This window comes from Aspergillus vadensis, assembly GCF_003184925.1.
Source record: "Aspergillus vadensis CBS 113365 unplaced genomic scaffold BO88scaffold_1, whole genome shotgun sequence".
NCBI classification, from domain to species: Eukaryota; Fungi; Ascomycota; class Eurotiomycetes; order Eurotiales; family Aspergillaceae; genus Aspergillus; species Aspergillus vadensis.
In genome coordinates, this window is record NW_020292039.1 from 3,260,990 (window position 1) to 3,283,285 (window position 22,296).

General features: G+C 46.5%; 8 protein-coding genes across 8 annotated transcripts; 3 read left to right on the plus strand and 5 right to left on the minus strand.

The window, feature by feature from the left end:
- Positions 1-329: 329 nt before the first annotated feature.
- Positions 330-2,485, minus strand: BO88DRAFT_431570 (J domain-containing protein; the record flags this gene model as incomplete). The annotated part of the gene is made up of 2 exons (XM_025709303.1): positions 330-1,879; positions 1,930-2,485. 2 exons carry the CDS (start codon positions 2,483-2,485, stop codon positions 330-332), a joined length of 2,106 nt encoding a protein of 701 aa, XP_025568953.1.
- Positions 2,486-4,217: 1,732 nt separating this feature from the next.
- BO88DRAFT_440418 (uncharacterized protein) lies at positions 4,218-7,599 on the minus strand (the record flags this gene model as incomplete). The annotated part of the gene is made up of 7 exons (XM_025709780.1): positions 4,218-4,275; positions 4,406-4,453; positions 4,731-6,143; positions 6,517-6,643; positions 6,811-6,898; positions 7,261-7,380; positions 7,426-7,599. 7 exons carry the CDS (start codon positions 7,597-7,599, stop codon positions 4,218-4,220), a joined length of 2,028 nt encoding a protein of 675 aa, XP_025568954.1.
- A 521-nt stretch (positions 7,600-8,120) lies between these two features.
- On the minus strand, positions 8,121-10,741 carry BO88DRAFT_379115 (uncharacterized protein; the record flags this gene model as incomplete). The annotated part of the gene is made up of 3 exons (XM_025704466.1): positions 10,544-10,741; positions 10,422-10,493; positions 8,121-10,370 (listed from the first exon to the last, which is right to left on the minus strand). Exons 1-3 carry the CDS (start codon positions 10,580-10,582, stop codon positions 8,121-8,123), a joined length of 2,361 nt encoding a protein of 786 aa, XP_025568955.1. The 5' UTR covers positions 10,583-10,741.
- Positions 10,742-11,054: 313 nt separating this feature from the next.
- Positions 11,055-11,579, plus strand: BO88DRAFT_440420 (uncharacterized protein; the record flags this gene model as incomplete). Its single annotated transcript, XM_025709781.1, has 2 exons — positions 11,055-11,424; positions 11,484-11,579. The coding sequence occupies exons 1-2, from the start codon at positions 11,071-11,073 to the stop codon at positions 11,577-11,579; spliced, it is 450 nt and encodes a 149-aa protein (XP_025568956.1). The 5' UTR covers positions 11,055-11,070.
- A 134-nt stretch (positions 11,580-11,713) lies between these two features.
- Positions 11,714-15,703, minus strand: BO88DRAFT_431573 (patatin-like phospholipase family protein). The gene is made up of 8 exons (XM_025709304.1): positions 15,564-15,703; positions 15,193-15,513; positions 14,965-14,980; positions 13,859-14,881; positions 13,273-13,812; positions 12,777-13,221; positions 12,703-12,729; positions 11,714-12,662 (listed from the first exon to the last, which is right to left on the minus strand). Exons 1-8 carry the CDS (start codon positions 15,609-15,611, stop codon positions 11,750-11,752), a joined length of 3,333 nt encoding a protein of 1,110 aa, XP_025568957.1. The 5' UTR covers positions 15,612-15,703; the 3' UTR covers positions 11,714-11,749.
- Positions 15,704-15,810: 107 nt separating this feature from the next.
- BO88DRAFT_440423 (uncharacterized protein) lies at positions 15,811-16,449 on the plus strand (the record flags this gene model as incomplete). The annotated part of the gene is made up of 1 exon (XM_025709782.1): positions 15,811-16,449. One exon carries the CDS (start codon positions 15,811-15,813, stop codon positions 16,447-16,449), a length of 639 nt encoding a protein of 212 aa, XP_025568958.1.
- A 334-nt stretch (positions 16,450-16,783) lies between these two features.
- BO88DRAFT_421467 (uncharacterized protein) lies at positions 16,784-20,071 on the minus strand (the record flags this gene model as incomplete). The annotated part of the gene is made up of 10 exons (XM_025708516.1): positions 16,784-16,879; positions 16,927-17,096; positions 17,149-17,684; positions 18,198-18,248; positions 18,394-18,478; positions 18,596-18,611; positions 18,667-18,786; positions 19,069-19,161; positions 19,520-19,654; positions 20,069-20,071. 10 exons carry the CDS (start codon positions 20,069-20,071, stop codon positions 16,784-16,786), a joined length of 1,305 nt encoding a protein of 434 aa, XP_025568959.1.
- Positions 20,072-20,445: 374 nt separating this feature from the next.
- Positions 20,446-22,036, plus strand: BO88DRAFT_431576 (Hsp70 family protein; the record flags this gene model as incomplete). Its single annotated transcript, XM_025709305.1, has 2 exons — positions 20,446-20,461; positions 20,511-22,036. 2 exons carry the CDS (start codon positions 20,446-20,448, stop codon positions 22,034-22,036), a joined length of 1,542 nt encoding a protein of 513 aa, XP_025568960.1.
- Between the last annotated feature and the right edge of the window lie 260 nt (positions 22,037-22,296).

Genomic DNA, 22,296 nt, shown 5'->3' on the forward strand with positions numbered 1-22,296 from the left:
GAGGATCTTGGATTTGCGAGTGAAATAAAATTAGCTTCTGACAAACAACATGGATGGAGTAAACAGTGCAAGACTTGCCTGACTCAGTGGATAAGCCTGCATTATTCCCAGTCAGCTGACTGCCTAAAAAGCAGACGTACAACAACATGGCTTGAGGAAAAGAGGATTTTAATTGTTCTTTGGTCCTTGAAGACTAGAACCTACACGGTCTATTCATGTATTATGAAATTGTAATTGCCGTCTTTGTGGCTCGCATTCGTAACATGAACAAAACTTGATACTATCCCTCATGATATGTTAAATAATTGTCTTAGCCTTAGGCTAGGATATCAGCCCATTTTGAACTTATTCAATTCAGCACGAAGTGCTCTAATCTCTTTCTCCTGCTCACTTAATTTTGTGTCTTTGTATCGCTGATTTCGAAGACTATTGAGGAACTCTTCGACAATGGGCGCACCAGTATCATCCGGTGCTGCTCGGTCATCAAGCTGCAACGGAGGCTTATCTGCCTGCTGTTTCGGCTCAGCTATCTGTGGCACTGTAGACCGAGAGGATCCTGCCAGGCGCTTGCTGATGTGAAGAGGAAGTGGTACGTTGTACTCCCGATAAAGATCTCGAACATCGTAGTCTGCATCAATGCCCCTTCGTATCTCGCGATAGTTGGTTAGTGTTACAAGGTAGGGCTTAGACGGTTCTGGCTTGCTTTTGTCCTGGAGCCCAACCCAGGTAATGTTTTTTGGTCCGTCTTGTTTGAAAACAGCCCGTACACGGTACTTTCGGCCGTTTTCGGAATCACGCTCGAGATTTGTCTTCTCAATGCGTCCTTCCGATGCCATATATTTATCAACGCTGTCATGCCCGACTTTAGCCCCAGGCCGTAACTCGCCGATGGGGATTCTGTCATTTTTCGCGACAGCGACCCTATAGCCATTGCCTATCTTCTGAATGCCACATATCAACTCATTATCCCTACTTCTTATCCCTGGTGGAGAAGGACTTGGCTGAGGATTGCGTTGACCAGGTAGATCATAAGCCCAGGTATGAGGATAGTTATTTTTCGTACACTGATCCTTTATTTCGTCATTGACCGTATCCACCTTCCTCCGAGCCTCAATATTATTTGGATCTTGTTTGAGGCTCGGAAGCCATTTTTGCATCGTCGAGTAGGAAGAACGCAATTTTTCTATATCAATTATAATAGAGTTCATAGTGCTGTTCTTAGTCTCATATTCCTCTATCCAGCTATTCAGTTTCCGAAGAGCTGTTAGAGCCTCCTCGTCTCCGGGCTGCATTTTTAACTTCTGTATGTGACCATCGGCGAGCCTATGTAAGGTCTCACGGCCGTATTCCGGGCTCTGATTGGGAAGTCGCCATGTTTCCGGCCAATCAAACATTCTGGCATGCATGGTCAACGACGCCTGATGCTTCTGATACTCAGTCCACGCTTTCTCATCCCCTGCTTTGATCTTTGGTTCTAGAGCATTTATATTTTTGGCGAGTTCTGTGAGGTATGATTGGCCAATAGTAAACCGCTCAGTGGATGGTGGCGGTTCGGGATGATTTTCATAATACTGCGATATTCTGTCTGCCGCCGCTGACAGTTCCTTATGTGCTGCTTCGTCTTTTGCATTTTTGAATAGTTTCAAAACATAGGGAGTCGCTTCCTGGTATATGGCTTTGATATTGTCTGGAGCATTTGCCTTTTTAGCCTCTTTTCCATGGCTCTTGGACTCGGTGTCTGGTTCAGTGTCTGGTTCGTCATCATCGGATGAGTAACTGTCACTGTCGTCCTCATATGCATTTGGATGCCACGAAGCTGATATATTTAACTCATCACACTGCTTTTTGGTAAGGATATTCTCGGATGCGCTAATAAGCACTATTACCTCGTCAGGCTAGATAATCTTATGCTGGTATACTTGAACCTACATTTAAATGCGGCAGTGGCCTTTGCTTTGCCATCGTTTTTGTCAGGATGAACAAGCAATGCCTTCTTATGAAAGGCTTTCTGCACAGCCTTTGGATCAGATGATTTTGAAACACCCAAAATTCGCTCATATTCGTTCTCATCACCAGTCAAGATTCTGTCAATTTCTTTGGATCTCTTCTGCCGAAGGTTTCCTATCTGCAGATGGCCTTCGGATGCCTTCGCATTGTTAGTAGGCTGACTTGGTATATGCTGGACTTTCGGAGTCACAGAAGGCACATGTTCAGCGTCGCTCGAGGAATGCGGTGCCTTCTTGGAGGGATCTGGGATGGACGATGCATTTTCATTGTCGCCCTTTACATCATCCTTAGAGCCTCCTTCAGTCTGATGAGTAATATCAGGTGTATTCGGTATATTCTGGTCTTTGGGGGCCTTGGACAGGTTAGAATTGTCCGAAGAACTTGTTGCGACGACCGTGTCAGCATTTTCATCCTCATAATAGTCTTTTCCAGTCCTGACGTCCGGAGCAGGAAGAGCAGGAATCTTGCTTTCGCTCATTGTGGATTATTGATGGAACTTAAGACTGATAGATAGCCTGATGATAGATTGATAGGTAGTATAATAGCAGTTTCGGATACAGTTTGACAGAACCTTTCCGAGTCACAGTATGTTATGGGAGATTAAGCATATTTATAATTCTTCCAACTGTGCAGAGCCAATATTCTAATTATTGCCGTCAGCAGTGTCAGAGCACTGAAACACACTATGTCCTGCTGAAACCAATCTAATTATCAGGAATCCCAACAAGTAACAGGAGTTGTTCACCGACCGCTGCTGAGCCTTGCAAGATGATGTAGCTGAAGGCATTTAGCATTAGATAGTAACTTAGTCTACCAGCCTACTAATGCTAGGGTTATTCGTATTACCTTTTCTTACCTACATACACTATTTGCCCTGGACCAAATAGACTATTTCTGGAACGAAATTTGCTTCCGTCCTTCAAAGGCCGGTATGGTTAGACATGAAAACCTCGGAAGGATACTTATTAGAAAGGATATTGTACATGCTCCAACTGTCTACAAAACCCCTCATGTTAAGGCCATTACTTTATCCAGAAACATATATTAATCGAAGGTAATTAGCTTCTATCATTTCGCCTATGTACGTACACAACTGGCGAAATACGCTAGTCTTTATAGTTTACCACAGAATTGATAAGTGATTTGAAGTGAAAGTACAGGGTGATGTAGCTATTGCAGTCAAGGATACTTGGCAGAGAAGTGATCAAACCCATCAAATCTAGTACATATGGCTACTGTAACTTCCTTAGAGACTGTAACCTCTCTTGTCTTGTCTTAAATAGCTCAACCCTGGTCCTGGGTAACTGGCTTTTAGGCACCCATATCTGCATATGGTGCTTGTTGCAAGTCCCATATCTTTTTGTCTCAGTCGAAGTCCCTTCTAGATTTGCAATGAGGTCAAGCTCATTCTCCCTCACCCAGATGCAGACTTGAAATTCTTCTCTGCGATTTTTCACGCGTAGATCATTGATATACCATTGGCGTTGGGACGACAGACCTAGCATATAGCAAGACTTGATAGCTTCTGTATGGACTAGGTCATTTTGCCTTAAATTCAACTTCAGCCGTAACGGTCTCTGAGGCTCAGGCCATCGTCGACAGGGTGTGGACATTCTGAACAAACTCTCATCTGCTGATTGCTGTGATGTACTATCAGTACAAGAATAGAAAAGGTCCTAAAACCGGGCAACTGACCTCTGAAAAGATACTTAATATTGGTTCGAAAATTGTCTATACTGCTAGCGGACGCTATTCCAGCAAGCAGGATATAAGCAAAGGAGGATCTTCATATATGAGAGAGGCCTTTCGAGGAGATACAGGGAAACATGAGACTCTCCTTATATGTCATCTTAAGGTAATGCTTACCATGACTTAAAGACTTCACGAAGGCTTATCGTATCAGCTACGCAGCTATTAGGCTCGAAGCTAAACCCAGCCATATGAATAGAACCTCCATGTCCGATCCATCCAGGCATCCAACTTCTTGTTCTCCAACGTGCAGTCCGGAGATTACGTGGGCAATGCACGATTATGCTTCAACGTGCATTGCTTCAAGTCATGAATACCAAGGAACCTACCATAACCAGTCAACGGAGCATAGTTGTTCACTCAGACATCTGTTCAATATATCTATAATGCAGACTGTACGCGTCTTGCGAATAATCCTTATTGGGGTAATCTTCATCATTACGTTTTATATTATATTCACCTCAGCTGCATGATGGCGCTCCATGATGGACAATTACTCCCAAGTGCAAGGTGCTGGAACTACATAGTGATCTTTTTAGTAGTTTCCTTCTATTATAGTGGAGAAGCCTCTTGGTCTCCAATAGCTAGGATATTACGGTTTGCAATTAGAGGGTTTTTACCATGGCTCTAGAGCCGCAAATATACTTACGAAAAGCTCGTATAGACTAGATCAAAGGCGTAGGCTAGTATTTTATAGCTGTGTTGATTACATTATCAGACAGTCTTCAGATGATGATCGTTCTATAGTGGTGTTGATCAAGGAGAACCATATAATTCTGGTTTTTAAGTGCAAAGGACTTTCCTAGATAATAATCATTCAGATACATCTCCTCTAGTAAAGTATAGTTGTCGGTGTAATTATGGAACTAGGACACAATTATGCAAAAGCGAAACGAAACACAAATTCTGGGGTGGGCCGTTGTCTTATGTGCAGAAATCCTACGGACGACCAATAGTGTTATGGGAGACCATACATTTCATAATCGTAGACCAGAAAAGCAGTGAATGCCGGTGAATTACTCGGCGCGCCCTGATACTCTTGGTTGAAGTGGAAGCCGTGCCGGATGGCGAACGCATCAAACTCACGCCGGTGGACAAAGACACCCCGGATACAGCGATAGTAGTCAGGATCGCATAGACTGCTTCTAGCAGCGTTATCCGGAACCGGCCGTAAGTTCAGAGTTTCTCCTGCTAATGCAATCCGGGATAATATGAGTCGTGTCAAAGATGGCATTTCCTGAAAGTGCTGCAAAAGTGGCCTCCATGATCCAGAGGTTAGATCTACCTTCTCTAAGTGCAGCTCCTCAACACCTCGGTGATTCTCCAAGAATTGAAGCAACGCACTTGAAGTTGTATACATGCCAAGAAGCGTTAGGTTATTGAGCAGAGGGAGACGAACTGTCCCAGCGATCGTATCAAAAAGTCGGTGGTAAGAACTGACGTTTCCTCTAACGGTACGACGTAGGCTGAGAACCAATGAACCCAGGTTTGGCATATTTTGCAAAAGACGGGAGACACCATCTAGGCCATCGGTGAGCACTGGATTGGAATCAATCCGCATGGAGAGATCAAGTGCAAGGCATTTTATTGAGCGGCCTGTCGACAAGGACCACTTTCTTGTATCAAGATCATCCATATTAGCAGTTATCTCATTGCAAGGTACCGCGCAGCGTATAGTTTCACGGTAGATAGTCAGATGGTGCAACACAATATTGCTCTGGGCGAGAGCCAACATGGTTATCTTGTAAATCTGACTTGCTTTAGCCCAGATTATCTGCCAATCACCCTGGGCTCTGAAAGTGTCTGGACGGGGTGCAGTTGTCGCAGTAGCCTCTAAAGCAATGGTATCTAACTGCCCAATACGGTTGAGAACAGCTGCCAGACTATTTGCCGTATTGTCTTCATTCGCAAGTTGAGATGCCGAAGACCGGGCTTCCAGCCATTTCAGATCCATTTCTGCTTGGTTCAGCTCATCCTGAGAACAGACCCTAGCGACCAGGCGCGGAATACGTGCTCGGTCTTCACATCGTCTCGTGCGAAGAACTCTCTTCGTAAGCGATGGATCATAGACTTCCGCAATGATAGTCAGCTTTTTAATGGCTCGAGACAGAATTGGATGGCGGGAAAGTGCTAGCAGAGACTGCAGACTTTCGACAGTCAAGTTTGTGACTTGATGGCGGAAAAAAGACTTAAAATGAGGGCCCAGACATAAATTTCCCAAGGCCCTGTTGGTCAGGCGCAATGACTTGATGCTCTCAAGATCAAGATGTTCAATAATAGTATCCACTACAATCACCGGAGGCGAGGAAAACCCATTTCTAATTACGCGCATTCTGGCTATGCATATACTGTTGCCGTTAGCACATGTCGCTTCGCTCGACTTCAGTCTAGACTAGTTATTCATGGTGTTCAGGAAGGGAGCTCTCATCACACTTGCAATGTTCTTTTGATTTTAAAACGTATAAAGGAATACTGAAAAACCAGACATGCATCCGATGGGTCTCACGGGGTCTGGAAAATTTCCGGAAAAAATCTGGAGGGCGGCGAAAACATAGAACCTTGAAGAATCTCGTAGAGGCGCACGTCTTTATAACTCGATAGAGGATTTGAGCTGCTTATCTTTGCGTACTAATACAGGTTCTAGAATCCTTGGGAAGATTTAGGCCTGTTTCCCTGGCAGGAGGACGAGGACGACGGCAGGATAGGCTGTCAATGGAGATTACGGATCGCTTGCTTGTGTAAGTACTCATAGTACATTACATTGAGCTTCCATTTCTCTGCTCGGAACAATTGTTTGCCTTGGCATCTGAAGAGAGCCTGTACTGAGCTTCTTCAGAGATTGCGGAGCTAAAAGCATCTTTTAAGACAAGATTATACATATAATGTACTGTAGAAGTCTAGCTTTGATCTTTTGTTTCAGAAATATCATTGACAGTAGATGGTCTGTTGGGCATCCTGTCTTATCAATCCACCTGGAATTATACGTATGTTTATACAGGAGTTTCCGCGAGGTACAGTATGAGACTGATTATTGTCATTGTTCAAAGAGCTCACGGGTCATTTCATTAGGTCCCATAGCCTTAGTATCAGTCATGTTTTCAGGCACCATTACACCACCGCTGGTGAGCGGGACCTCTATTACCTACGACACTACGTCAATTTCAACCATCCACATTCGCCAGACAGCGACGCCTTTATTTACAAATATCACGAGTAATGATCCAGAGATTCGCAAGCCGGTCATTCCGCTGAAAGCCATCTGTCTTCTGATTGCAACACTGGGCACACAATTGCTCCACCTTATGTAGATACACTCACCTACGTGAGAGTGCTGTCATCCTATCTTCACTACACAGATACCTTGTTCCAGAATATGTATATCATAGTGGAACCCTGATAGTGTTACCAGAATATCATGTACAAGCCTCCACACCCGTCACCTGGTTCTAGCATCCCGTTGCCGCAATGAACGATTCCATATTCTTCAATCTCAAGCTGCCTTACACCATCAGTCCAGACTGCGCCTCCTTGTTCCGACTGCCGTAAGCAGAAAATCCACTGTGATGATTCAATTTCGTATATGTCGCGCTCAACTTGGAGAAGGGCAGGTGACAGATATGGATCCTATCGAAAGTCAGTATTGCACATAGGGGCAGTGCAGCTACGCACCTTAAGTATATCTCGCATGAGGGACAGTAGATAATATGCATCCAGCGAATAATCTTCCTTTATCTCCCAAGGGATACCCTCTTCGAACTCCCCGACTGAATCGCAGAGGATACATATATTCTTGACAACACCCGTTATGTCCGGCACGGGTTCAGATACAGTAATGATGGACATCTCTGTCTTCTTGTGACCCTAAGAAAGAGCACTGTTTGAGATGGGGCCCAATGACTGAGTTCAACTATCAAGCCCAATGGAACAAATAGTAGCTGTAGTTCTAATGCTACGTACTGAGCTTTCTAAGGCAATATATATAAAAATGATGTATTAGCTGTCAGGTGCTATCTTATATAGGAAAGACACATAGATGACGCAAGAGTGCATAATGAAGCACCATCCACCTTCATGGTTGCTCAGAAAGCATGACAGGTGTGTAATTGATTTGTTCTAGGTAGATAATCAAGCTAAATACATATAGAGCGCGTGGAGCAACACAGGCTGAATCAATAAAGATCACATGTACTCTGAGAGCTAAGTATATCGTGGTTGATAGAAGTGAGCCAAAGTACCAGTTTTAATTCTACGTCTCCGTATGTCAATGAAATACTATATTCGAGTACAGGGCATGTACCGATGTTCAGTTTCCGATTACCATTTGAGGCACGAGATCAGCGTGGTTGTTTCGACGTCCAATAAATTCAGCCCGGGACCTTTTGCAAGATGCCAATATAAAAGTCGGACGTAAGCGGCTCTCTTGATATCTGCTCAGGCGATAATTTTTCAACGCGATAGAAGGCCCCTGGGTCTTTTATATATAGCAGATCAGTGGAAAGTTCGTCACATGCAGTACGTAGCACGTCGGACCGAAGATCAGTGTACAGCTCTCCTAAGATCTTACATTCTCGTAAAGAAAGATCTCGGTAAGAAGTAGCGTTCAACTTTCGATGCCAACGAGGTGGTCCGATGTTGACGACACGCGGAAGAAGACATAAGATGTTTGGATCATTGTTTCCGACGTGCTCGACAAGATGGCACCAGTAGATAGCCTTCTTGTCTTTCAGGATACTCAAGATTTCCTCGCGGCTGACGGACCTATGCAGCGGTTTCTCGCTAAGGATCAGGTCTGCGACGATTTCATTACTGCCAGAGTGGTCTTTTTTCAACTTTTGTAGCTTCCAGCTAGCCAGGCGAAGACCAATGGTAGAAAGTGTCTGGCTCTTTTGATGCAAGCAGTAGGCATCAAATGTGCCCCAAGGTGTCTCGGAAAGGTCGGGGCATCTTGATGCAAGCTGTTGCCTTATGTGGCGTAAGCAGTCTTGAAGTGAAATCAGGACATCAGGTGAGCCGATGTTCATAGCAAGTTGCATCAACTCACTCGCACGGTCCATGCCAATGGGCATCTGATTACTGTCCTTGCGTGCTGCAATCTCTCTGACCGTATCCCACACTGTGGTGCGAAAGCCATGATGTTCACCGAAGTCTTTCCAGAACGTCTCAAGGGATCCGGTGGTACCATCAGGAGTTGGCAAATTCCCAGGCATGCCAAGTCGAAGGAGGCCATTGCTGCTCTGAGCTGCCTTGAAATCATGCAGTACCTCGCCGGCGAGTCTCAACCGGTAATCGGCAGGCACAGGGTCCTGGGCATCCATCCACTTCGTTCGCCGGCGGGTGACCCAGAGTAGCCAGGACCCGTCAGCCAATTCCGTCGGTATTGCTTGATGCTGAATATTCCATTGCGGGGTTCTCCTCCTTTCCAGATACAGTAGCTGAGTTACGTGCTCCTCAATTTCATGGCAAATCCCACAGTGATCGTTATCTTCTGGGGATGTAGCGCTGCCGCCTATATAATGAGTCAAACTGTCTGCCTGGCACTGAATCTCCACAAGTGAGTAGTCAGGATCGTCAACCATCACCAATAAGCGCTGTGGGCACTGTCGCAACTCTTTAAGCTCTACCCATCTCCCAGTCCATGTTTCAGGAGTGGTTTGTACCGCTGTTAGCTTGCGTGCGAAGTAGTTCACTGTCGCTGCCCCGACCGCCTTGTCAGAGCATATTAGCTCTCGGAGGAGAGTTTGAATGAATCCTCCGTCGAAGGTGGACCATGTGGTTTTGAATATATCCGAAGGAGAGATCTGATTAAGTGTCTGGGACCGAGCAACCCCATTCTGTAGGTCTAAGGCAATGTCATCCAGGTACGCGGCAAGCCTGGTTGAGGTTGAAGGACCGGAAGTAGACAGATCAGCAGAAAGCTCCCTAACTTCGCTACCATCACGCAAATCACGCGTGGCAGATGTCGGCCCATTCAAGCCTTGGGAATGGGTATTGTTCACGCTAGCAACAGGAGTCTCCAAGCCTGTAGGCATCTCAGGACGGGTCATGGTATTGGACCCGGCCAACCATTCCTCCCACGAACCGGATGAGGCGTGCGAATGTAAGTCCAAGTTCATATTCAAACCTGACTGGGGAGTCAATTGTGGCACGAACAAATGATCATCCTCTGGCACGAATGTGTTCAGGCCCGTGTTCGCCCCCATACTCTCAGCAGTATCCATCATTGTCCCGAGATCCTGGAATTGAAGCCCCTGAGGCACGAACCCTTGAGGCACCAGGTCTAGATCATTATTTGGCATTCCTCCGAAAAAGTCTTCTGGAAAGATAGCCGCAAGGTGGCTAGGTGAAATAGTCATGTTGAGGACATCTGTTTCCGCGGGGCTCGGCTGAAGACTATTCAATCGAGAGCTCTCAGTGACCGCGGTAGTGTCCTTCACGCCATCCCTCACCATAGACGATGAGCGTTCGGGCGACGGCATAAACTCATTATGGTAACTAGTCGAGGGCATCGATGGAGATGGCGACAGATCATCCGCATCATTGGGGCGAAGTAGGCTAGCGAAATATTGAACAATGTGGCGATTATTCGTTGGCCGACCAACATTAAACAGCTCAACCTATATGGCACTTAGTCTGAGACCACTCAAATACGATGGCTTAACTGTTACCAAAGATCTGTCCACATCTCCCCGACTGCCCCCGTTTTCCTTCCATTCATCCAGAGCTCGATTAACAGCCCGCTGCAATTAGATTAGCATGGATACGACCATGTTGCACAGATATAACTGACTGTTTTGGCTTCGATTTCTTGCTTGAGTTCAGCCTGCATCGTCTCGCAAGGATTCGAAGTCTCGTTTTGATAAAGAGGGCCCAGTACCTGATATTTCTAAGCTCGACCTGAACCAACAGTCGCATCTGTCGAACGGGATAGGTGATGGCCAGGGGAATCAATACGCCACAGTGTTGGTGACCCAGAGGTATGGTTCATCACGCAAAACTTGCTAACCCCTGTCAACCCCCCTCAAATAGTGCCAACTCTCCCATCGGTAATCCCCCTATCGACCAGGTCTCCTGCGGTTCTAGTTTGAAGGTGCCGTGTCTGATGACACTGATAGAAGTTATACAGTATCAGCACCTTCAATTGTCATATATATCACCTTTCAGTGACCTTTGGCATCTAGAGAATTAATTCCAGTACAAAAGCTTCAAGCCAAGAGTTAATGTGGACAGTTGAATCAAAGAGAAGCGGACCGGTGAGTTGATAATGTATGAGCTGCTCAGATACAGTATCAGTCTAATGCCTCTCAGGCCCCTAACATGACCAGCCCCATACCGTCTCGAGACCAGGATCCTTGGCTTGTCCAGCTGACCGAACAAATGTATTCCTACTGGGCCGACTGCCAGAATCTCCGCAATTATACCCAACTACTCCAAGCGCAGCTTGATTGCAGCCACAGGGAATTGGCGAGATGCCACCAAAACTATATTATGGAATATCACAAGCGTGCCCAGGCTGTGTCCGACTTAATGCAGCTACAGGACCAATTTCGACGTCTCAGTGAATGGCTCTCTGATGGGGCAGATAACTTACCAGTCCCGGTTCATCGTTTTTTAGAATTGGAGACCAGGAGTCGGTCGCTCAAGCAGGCGGAGATAAGGATCAGCCAGCGGGCACGCGCTTTGCAAGCAGCTTGCCAGGATCTTGAGAAAATTATTACAAAGTGATAAAGATTTCCAATCAGAGAGCATGGGCATTCCCAGTGGTTTTTGAACAGAAGTTCCAGGCCCATCGATTCTTCCTGAACTCTATCGGAGACCCACAGTAATCTAGGACACGGCACAAGGCTCTGGGGGAAGAAATGAAAAGTTTACATTCGGTGCCTAGTCCAATACTTTCCAAGTTTTGTATACAGGGTGACAAAAAAGATGGATTATTACAACATCCGTTATATAATTGTGTAGAGAAGTTACCTTATGCTATATGAGTGCGATAGGCTTAGATGAAACGGACGCGCTTTCTGTAGCTAGAATTCTCAAAATCTGGCCTAGCCTTCCTGCGAATCCGGAGTTCGCATGATTTGCATTCTGTGCGTGCCGGCAGCTTCGGTAATCCAGGGCAACCAATCATATTGATCCTAAGCCGATCGACTAGATGGCGCAGGGACAAGGGGAAACCACCTAACGGTTGTAATTGATGCGGGTGAAGCTCAAGGGCCAACATAATATTACTGTCTAGCCCATCAACTTCGAATTTGACAGGCACACAATATCTGGCGCAGTCGCAGCAAACTGCATCCTCAAAAGGCGAGACACCCAGCCGGGACGTCCCGAGGACAAAAGTTGAGGCTTGTGGATGGAGTCGGCGCAGTGCCTGGACCAAATATTTTCCCCGTAGCCGACCTCGGATGGCTCCGCAACACTGATAGATACCATCATTGTAGCAAGGAGGGGAGGAGAGTTCGAAGAAAAAGCTAGCAAGAAGCAAAGAGGTTAACGCTCCAGGCACTTGCCTTTCAGCAGTTTTATCAGCTAATTCCGTCATCCATTCCACCTGAGCGGCTGCGTTCAGGAGAGGCTCCTGATCAGGAAACGTAACATTGAGACGGTGGTAATTGCGCCTGTTCGCGGGGTCCACCTGGCCAAGGAGATCTTCCCACGCTTGTTCCGCGTCCATTGACGCTAAGAACGAGTCATAAAGGCGGAAAGCAAACCCGCGGCGCCACCGTTGGCGGCGCGGTCTGCCGGCCTTGCCGGTGCCCAATGAAATCAAGGTACCAGGCACTGGGTTTGACTCCCACATGAATGGCGTCTCAGCCCGACAGATCAAAGCTGGATTGTTGTGCTTGAGGCCGCCGTCCGCACAGCTCCCAACGCCAGGAATCTCAATCGGGGGGAGTAATCTGGCTTTTCTGTAAGCTCAATCCAAACTCTCTCGAATAGGAAACTGACCCTGGTGCTGCAGTCGTTGCTCTTCCACTATGACGGAGTCAGCTCCCTGCTTAGTTAAGTAATTGTTGACCTACCATTTCCATAACTGAGGCTCATGTTCCGGGTCTGGTGCTGTGTAGACCCGATAGTAACCACCCGAGTGGGCCAATGACGCAACCCCAGTGGTTTGCATCTCATGGTCCACGCAACGTTGTCCCGGGGGGTCGACCACCCGCCGGTAATTAATCAGCAGCACTGGCTGATCGGCCACGGCCGTCACAGCAACTTTAGTGCCCGAGACCGGCTGCACGTCAAACATGCCCTGGTCCACACCAAATTCCTTTTGCAATAGCCCATCCCATAAGCCTGCGTCATACCAACCGTCCTTCCACCAACAGAGGATGGTTCGGATAAGTTTATTCCAAGTTGTTCGTAGAGGGGGATGACCTTGAAAGAATCGCACTATAAGATCGGCTAATGTTTGCTGGCATTCACTTATAGGTCGGCGTTGGCGGAATGCTTTGAGTACGGCAATCCCCCCTGTGTGCCATTAGTGATTAATTTACGATAAGAACTGTTATATGATCCTACCACCACTTGTCCCAAACGCTACATCGACCATGTCTTGAACAAGACACCCGGGGCCAAGAATCTTTTGCATATATCCCAGAAACCGCAGCGGCATGATAGCCCGGACGCCGCCTCCGTCGATAGTGATCGCTCGAACCGACGCTGTGGGTGGTAGCACTCTGATCAAGATATCCGTAGCCTTATGGCAAAGGGCGCAGTGGCGGACAGAGTACTCATACTCCGCCCCTTCCACTGGAGAACCGTACCACGCCGCACATACATCACAGTATGCATGGCCACATGGCAACGGGTGCTGGGGGGGTTTGCTAAGACATAGTAAGCAGGTGTGGCTACTAGCTATCATTCGGAACAGCCCACGTCGACGGGCGAGGCCCTCTTCATGGATTCGACGAGGGGGACCTTTTCCGAGTAGAAGGCGGGCTCTGAGGCTGGCAAAGTGATACTCAATTGGTTGGCAGCATGAGGAGAGCTCTGCCGATCTTAGAGCCTCCTGGCAGTGGTGACGATACAATGTATCAAAGACGGCAGCTGGACTAAAGACTACTCTGGTCAGTCTTACTTCTCATTAATATTAGCCTTGACTTACAGTGTGATCCAGGAGGATACGCATCAACAAGAAGAGTTGATGCGATATGGGACGCTTGGTCTTCCAAATTCCATCCTCTATCTCTAGTGACAATGAGGAAGTCTCGCAGGTGAAATCTGTGGGATTGGCCCACTTCAATTCCAGCTCGTGCACCCCTGACGAAATCGAAGGGTGCTTGGGGTGCCCGGCAGACATGATTCAAAGCAGTCTGAAAGAAAAAAGCCATATGCATCACTGAAAAGAGGTATCCCTGCTCTTTCCTATCTCGTCGGCTAATATCGGCAAGTTTGAGTAGGTCATTTTTCAGCGAACAATGTTGGGCTATATCAGATAGCGCCTGGCCGGGCAAGCGGTGTAGAGTGGGCGTTACGAAAACCTCAGTAACATTGAGGTTCTGTCCGAGCACAAAGTCAAAGTCCATTTCGTCTAGAGTTTCGTATGTAGGGCTTTTATGATCAGTCTCCATAACAACCAACACACGCGGTCGGTATTCTAAGCTGGACGCATTATGGCCCACCATTGCCCACCTTATTAGTAGGTCCCGAACAGCATCCAGACCACCCAAATCATCAGCGAATATACAGATTACGTCTGTAAACATGAACATAGCACGGCAGAGAATGATATCTGAGGCATGATGGAGATCAATAAGTGGCCAGCGTAGTGGTATCTCCTCATATTCTCTGGGTATGCGGTCGGTCTTATGAAATTCAAGTCTGGCATCACAATGAGAAAAAAGCAGTGGGTGGTCTGCGAAGGTTGTGCGACTGTCAACGTCTAATTGGATGTACGGTTGTCTTTGAGACAATGTATTGTCTGGAAACAACGCACGGAGGGCAACATCCTTCTTTCTGTTGCCTAGGAAGACTATAAGTGAAGGGCACTGAGTCTGGGGGGAGGCAAGCTGGTCTCTAATCTGAACAAGGCGTCTGCTATGGTGTACATAGGCCCCCCCATGGCGCTCAGCAGGCTGTAACCATCTATGGCTCAACCGATCAGACATATTGACTTGTTTGGAGACCTCTACGGATATGGGATATGTTTGTTGATTTTATATGCGCGAGACGATCATTTTGGACTTCTGACCTGATTACCTCCGGACTTACCTTGGTCAGCTTTGATCTACAAGGCTTTTGAGCAGGACTACAGTACTACTATTGACGGAGTCCAAAGTCCAACATCATTGCATATTTGTGAAACGGTAAAACTAAACTATATAACAACACTTAGTACAAAATGTGAATCATAGCATCACAGCGCTGGCTTCATTTCGCGGAGGCACCCAAGCCTGTGGGCGTGCCTGCAGCACCTTTCCTTAAATGCGTAGGACGCACCTCAGATACAGTTAACAGCCTGTCAAACCCATCACTCAGGCAACTGAGGAGCACGCTTTTAACATTGTAAGCCCTCTCCAGCTCTTCAAGGTCTCTCTCTGTCCCTTTCAGCCGTGCCCGTAGTGCGTCGCATTCCTCTTGCAGCATTTTCACCTTCTCCCGGTCATTCTCCCCGCACAAGTCGATAGCCCCAGGATGCTGGCGTACACCCATCGGCAGATGCTCCGGGGTGTCATGGAGCTGCTGGATGATTTGATTGAACTCCTCAGCAGTATATTGCGGAGAAGTATTGTCTCGTAAACAGCCACAAAGATCGCAGGCCTGCTGTAGAGTCAGCAGACCAATTATCATGAATTTATGCGAGGACGTACATCTGTAGTAGTAGACATAGAGGTGTTGAACTCTGTTTCGGTATCCATTGTTTTGCCGCTTGTGTGCCAACTACATCCATCATGGAGCGGGACATGATTTATATCATAAAATGTCTTTCTCCACCCCGGGCTTTAACAACATTATGTGGTGTGGCGTCACGAGAAAGTTGCTTCGTATGCCGATGGCCATAAATATATCATGGCGTTAGAGCCTTCTAACATAAGGTCTATCTACAATCTCGAAGCCATGCAGGCGAATTCAACTGCTAGAGACCGTAGTCCGTCGGTGTATTCTCGCTCGGGAAACGCGTCTCCGAGTCGCCCATCCACGCCCAGCTCCTTTGAATGTTTTCTTACATTACAAGGTGGTCGCAGCTCCGCATTGGAGGCATTGCCGTCGACTATCCAACAAGCCAAACAGAAGCCCCTGACAGAAAGTGAAGAGTATCAGAGGGCGATTTTTGACGCATCTTTTCTCAAGGCTGAGAATGAGTGGCTTCGCCGATCGCGAAAGTCGGCAGCGGCGCTTCACGAGGGCACGGTTGTACCATCAGCAGAACTGCTCAATCTCAGTGCGAATGACATCCAGGAAGCCCTCACATGTTTTCACATCGGCTTTGCTGCTGCAGAACAATTAATTTACCGCTCCAGGCACTCTGCAGCAGCTGATGTCGCAATCACATTACAAGAGCTGATCCCCGCCTTCGAACAATGTCGAAGGGGATTGGACAGCTTACGCACTGCTGCGGCGAACCTTGAAGAGGGAGGAAGGACATTTTCTGCACAGATCCAGAAATCGAATCGCAGCTACGCTGAATTCTTTGGTATCAACTACGATCAAAGCATCGCGCCGGCAGCCGGACCGCGGACAAGGAGGACTAGGTGATGGTCGCAGTTGCAGAAGTTGATGTATGGTAAAGGCTTCAGTTATGGGTGACGCTAGGAACTAGCATTCTGGGCTTTATGTTCTGAATTACAGTAAATTTAAACCATGCTGCACGTATAATTTCATCCTCTTGCTCTCATCATGTCTATGATCTGCAATTCGTTGGCCCACACAGGGCTACCGTTTGTCGATTAAGCAGTTGATTCCAAAGCCAGACCTGCAGTACCAAATCTTGGCTAATGGCAAATAACAAGTGCCTTTGGATATATATACGTTATTCAAAGTGAGTTTAATAGCCGAATGGGGGATCTTAATAGACGTTATCGAATAAATGCTAAGAGAAACGGGGAAATGGGATTCTAGTTGACAACCATGTTTCAACGCTGCGTTGCAGTTGCTGCTCCCCATTCGACTTCCGCAGGAACTTGTGCTAATGAAAGTCAGTACTTCTCTCTCCTCATTGGCTTGTGGCTCTACCTGAAGAAGAGCGGATGCAGGCTGCTTGTTATGTAGAGCTTGACGAAAGTCTTTTAGTTCAGCATCGTCAGATTCATGACCCTCAATGAGCCTTCCCACTATGGACTCAAAAGCTTCGATATCTTTAGTATATTCCTGGTCAGACTGGAGTAAGCAGTCTCCGATATTTGCTTTGACTGTGTTAGTTCATTGTATGCTGACATCCAGAGGACGCTTCCCTACCAATCTTGATTGTACCTGTCCAGTGTAGACGAATAGTGTCCAGGGATAGATTACCATGTGATATACCCAGTGGTCCATGCATGTATTTCAGAGCACACAATATACCGTGACAGACTGCTGCGGTGTCGGCGAGGTCCCAATAAGGCCGAAAGCCCAGAATATCTTTTAACGAAGCAACACTCATCTCATAGACCATGAATATAGACTTTTCTTTGGTGTAGATATGCTGCAGATGTAAAAGATTACGGTGAGGTGCCGATCTTAATTGGAAGACCCTCTCTGATGAGGAGCATGTCTCCTTGACAAGAACGGAGGAGAAAGGATAATCCTTCATCATTGCATAATGATACCCGTTCTTAATTGGCGTCACCGAAGTATAACGATCCCAAATATCGACTTCATGTTGCTTGAACGAAATATCCTCAGGGCATGCGGAATTGGACGGGAGGATGGAAAGATTCTTAGGCAATTTCCTTAATCGAGACTCGGCGGCTTCGCTAGCCTTTCTGCGCTTGTTCATTGCGTTCGGTCTGTAGCTAGTATATTTTATAGTGGAGGGAGCAAAATGAATGTGGCACAGCTACTATTACACCGATCGATGTTGAGGACATAGTTGTATAGATACAACTTGGCCTTACAATTAACCGCAAGGTTGCCCTGTAGTAGGAGTTATGTGGATGATATGGATGCTGGAAGTACCCGTGGGTATACCCAGCTGGGTACTCGCCTTGGCGCCTAGATTATTCCATACTCGAACTGACTAGGGTCTTCAGTAAAAGTGCCAAGAAAGTACCCTCGTGGGTATACCCACGGGGTATACCCAGCTGGGTACTCCAGAAAAGGCGTTCCTACCACGATTTAGGTACTGCCACATTCGATATCAGATTCTCCGTTAACTCAAAACAATTTCTCTAACCTTATCCGAAGAAGCGCTAGTATGTATTTGGATTAGCCGCAGATCATCGATTGTAAATGTTACAATCACCGTTCGTAATTATGTGAAACGTGGTGCCTATCCTAGCTATCTTTATGCCCGGGGACGAAAGTACCATAAATGAATAGAGACCATATTCGTGGACAAGCCACGATCCGCAGCTAAACTGAATATGGACTAGCACTTCTTCGGAGAGGGTTAGAAAATTACTCTCTGAGTAAATGAAGGGGAATCTGATTTCGAATATGGCAGTATGAAAAGCAAGCTTCAATTAAATCTCTTTTCCCACTAAGTCGCGCGCCTATACTAACCATGCCGAGATGGAGTAAATTTGTTCCAAAAATGCAACCAAACATATACAGTACTGACTGATGGACTCTTGGGCTTGTAAGATGGCTACTTTTAACATTGTACAGTATAGCGCTCAGTACGGAGTATAGTAGTCAACATCATTCTGGTCCTAGATGTCTTGACGCTGTATACGCGGCAGTAGAAACAGTGTACGGCTCTCACCATTTATGACTGTTTCCTACAGTATGTACAGTACTGTCTCTACCAAGGCGCTAATCTATACAGGGACTCACTGTTCTGACCATCTCAGAGCTGGAACAAAAGAGGCATCCAGGTTGCGTAATTTCGCAACCAGGTGTACCGTTGGTGGCTAAAGCAGTTTCACCCCTAAGGATTCTTTTGTCTCCCACTCCCTATACCAAGCCATTGTTAGTATTAAACAGAAATGTACCCGAATCAACGATATTCCCTATTGCTACGAATAGCGCAATGTTGTATTAAACCACACCTGAATCATAGTAGTGTCACTCTACTTAAAAACAAGCAGGGTATTTCACAGAGAATATAGTTCTTCCGTGCATCCTATTTAGGGAAGGGTCTGGGAACAATTGGAAAGTATAGGCGGTAAAGCCTTACTGCGGGATTGTATCGAGATACTGTACACAGTCTGTGGAATGTGCCACGAGGTTACATACAATATCTATAATGAGTGACTGTTTTCTTCTGGTTTCGCTCCATATCATGGACATTTGATGCAGAAAGAAACAGTCATAATGGCAGGAGCAGGTCTACTATACAAGATTTCATGAGACTAACATTACACATCAATCTTTATGCTTTATGTGATGGTGAATAAACTCCCGGATGCCTAGGTTCATTATTGATTATCAAGACTGCACGAGTCAAAGCTCCAAATCTGTTACCCTCGCATGACTCCAGTGTCTTCGATCATCTGGAAAGAAATTGAATCCTAAATGAGATTATCTCAACCAACGATAGTCGGGCATTGTCATCAGTTTTACCTGCTGCAGTCAGTAAATCTTGAAAGTGAAAGCTTAGCCACCCACCAATACCACAACTATCGCTGACTTCTCGCAGAAAGGAGTGGAAAAAAAAAAAAAAAAGAAGAAGAACCTCGATACATACAGCCCACGGGTAGTTCTCCTGTCTTTCCGCCAATTGAGATAAAGGAAATGACGTAAATGCCAAGAATGTACCCGTGGGTATACCCGTGGGTACACCCATGGGTACTTTCTTGGCATAGTACCCACGGGTAGTCCCCTTGCTTTTCGCCAATTAAGATTAAGGAAATGACGTAAGATGCCAAGAAAGTACCCACGGGTATACCCCCGTGGGTATACCCCGTGGGTATACCCAGCTGGGTACTCGAGTGAAATGTCATTTACATGTTATCCAAACTTATTCTATTTGCGAACCAAAGTAAATACAGTAGTGCTACACTTCTTGACTAATCCCAACTTAATGTGTAGGATTATGTATACGCTATCCATTCCATAATTCCTGCTCGATGCGGCAGAAGAAATACTCGTAGATTATCTTAGTTCCACTGTCTATTCCACAAACCCACTGTATCATACATGTATACCAGGGTTTGAGCGAGCTTGCTACTTGAGAGTGAAGTAGATTGAAACGAACCTTCACGGTATGTTCAGACAAGTTCTCTCTACAGGGCACCATGGAAGACAAGCCACGGATCAGATGGGCTACAGTTTTCTTCGCTATGACCTGCAAAGCATGAGTAGATAAGATGCCGTAAACTAAGAGTATACTGTGTCGATCAAGCATATGCTAAGATATTTACGAGTCTGGCAACTTCCACATCCTATATGTTATTGTTATAGTAAGACTTACAAAACACACTAAGGCTATGTACAAAACCCCGGATCTATTCTATGTCTGTCTGTTGCCGTTCTTGTTTCCATGCTTGGTTATGTTATGAACAGCCAGCCGTGTTATAATATCAAGTCACCCTTGTTTTGGCACTTCAAGAGGAGACCGAAGATAGTATCGTGGTATCACAATTCAGTTCAATTCGAGAAATTCTTCACAATATGCCAAACGCTATCGGTATGGCATAACGCATAAGTAGAAAAAGCCCTACAGCTGATATTCTTAGGTATCGACCTTGGCATCTCGTATGTTTCCATTGCTGTTGCTCAGGATGGGAAAGTTCATGTTATTCCGGACACACAGGGTCGCCAGAGAATCCCATCATCGTACCTACTTCGCACCTCCGTTGCTCCCAGTGTCGGCCCCGCAATTCGGGATCGGGTATGCAGCCCTCTTCGTTATTGCAAGGAAGATCTCAGGGTCATCCTTGCCGCGGCCAAAGCCTTAGCCGAGTCCTATGTTAGTACGATTGTTGAGGATGCTGTTATCACCGTACCGTCATCTTGTCATGATGCGGAACGTGCTGAAACCAGAGATGCTGGGCATCAAGTTGGACTCAAGGTCCATCGGTTACTGAACACTCCAACAGCCGCTGCCATAGCGCAGTGGACTGACTCGCCAACGTCTGACGCCCATCTCATGCTAGTCTTAGATATTGGGGCCCGAAGGGCTGAAGCTACTGTTTTGGATGTTTGGAACGGTCTTTTTGAGGTTAAGTCAAGCCACGGTGACTGCCGGCTGGGCGGATGGGCGTACGATATCAAGTTACGCCGCTACCTCGAATATCACATGAGAGATAGAATTCCAGACAGAGACCTGCAATCACTTCTTGGCAGGTCCGAGGACATCAAAAGATCCCTATCGGTCTGTGAATCAGTATCTGATACGAGCGGTCTCGTCATTACGCGGAAGGAGTACGAGGATGTTTGTAAGGACAACTTTGCAGGGACAGTTGCCCTAGTGAAGAGGACTATCCACAATGCTGAGATTGAAAAGTCTGCCATCCGGGAGGTGGTCCTTGTTGGTGGTTCTGCCAGCACACCAATACTGCAAAAGGTTCTAGCAGACTTCTTTGGCTGTTCAAAAACAGATTTATGCCGTCCGCAAGTGGCAGCTGCCCGCGGAGCGGCACTACAGGCAGCATCATTGACAGGCCGATCGCTGTTCTCTGAACTGCTTATCCTAGATGTGGTTCCTAGTTCGATACATATTGAGCTCCTGCCTGGGCTTCTACTGCAACTCTGGCCCCGAAATACTACACTGACTCGTGAATCGACGATTATTGTTGGGGTTTTGTCAATAGCGTATCTCCCCCAGTCCTTCAAACTTATAGAAGGGGATATTGGTTCAGTCAGGACTCTTGGAACTTTTGATCTCCGCTGCCTCCGGCTTCCTTCCGACTGCCAGGTTACGATCGAAATCAACATCTCAGTCGATCTGAATGGTATCGTGGATGCAGATATAGCTCTGCACCGCCCGGAAAGTAACATTACTATTCCATTACAAAGAAGCCCCCTGGTGGACGACCACCGAGATATGAATCATGATGAATTGATACCTTCAAGCGGGACACAGTCCACGGCTTTACTGGAGTCATATATCAGCTTTCTTCAACTGATTATTCCTACACTGTCGATTGAGCATCAAGGTACCTTAAAAACCGCAATTTCCCATATAGAATCCACAGTGTCACAACAATATTCAGCAACAGACCACGCACGCGCCTTGGCTTTGGAATATCTCATTCGGTAATACCCTTCAGTCCCTCAACCTACTGTCAGCCGTATTAACGCTTGAGTAGAACAGCTGACGGCTTGATTAACAGCCATACTGTCCCTCATTTCGATGCTACAGATTGATGGGAAGTAAAACAACAGTCTATCTTTCTCACGTATCATTTTTAGCTGCTGTTCCCTTCCCGCTATCGCACTTTGCTCGTGTGTCATTTAAGTACGCTTACTGGTCCTATGAAGCTCAATTTCAAGCTGTAGAAGTAACTGCATGAATAGCAC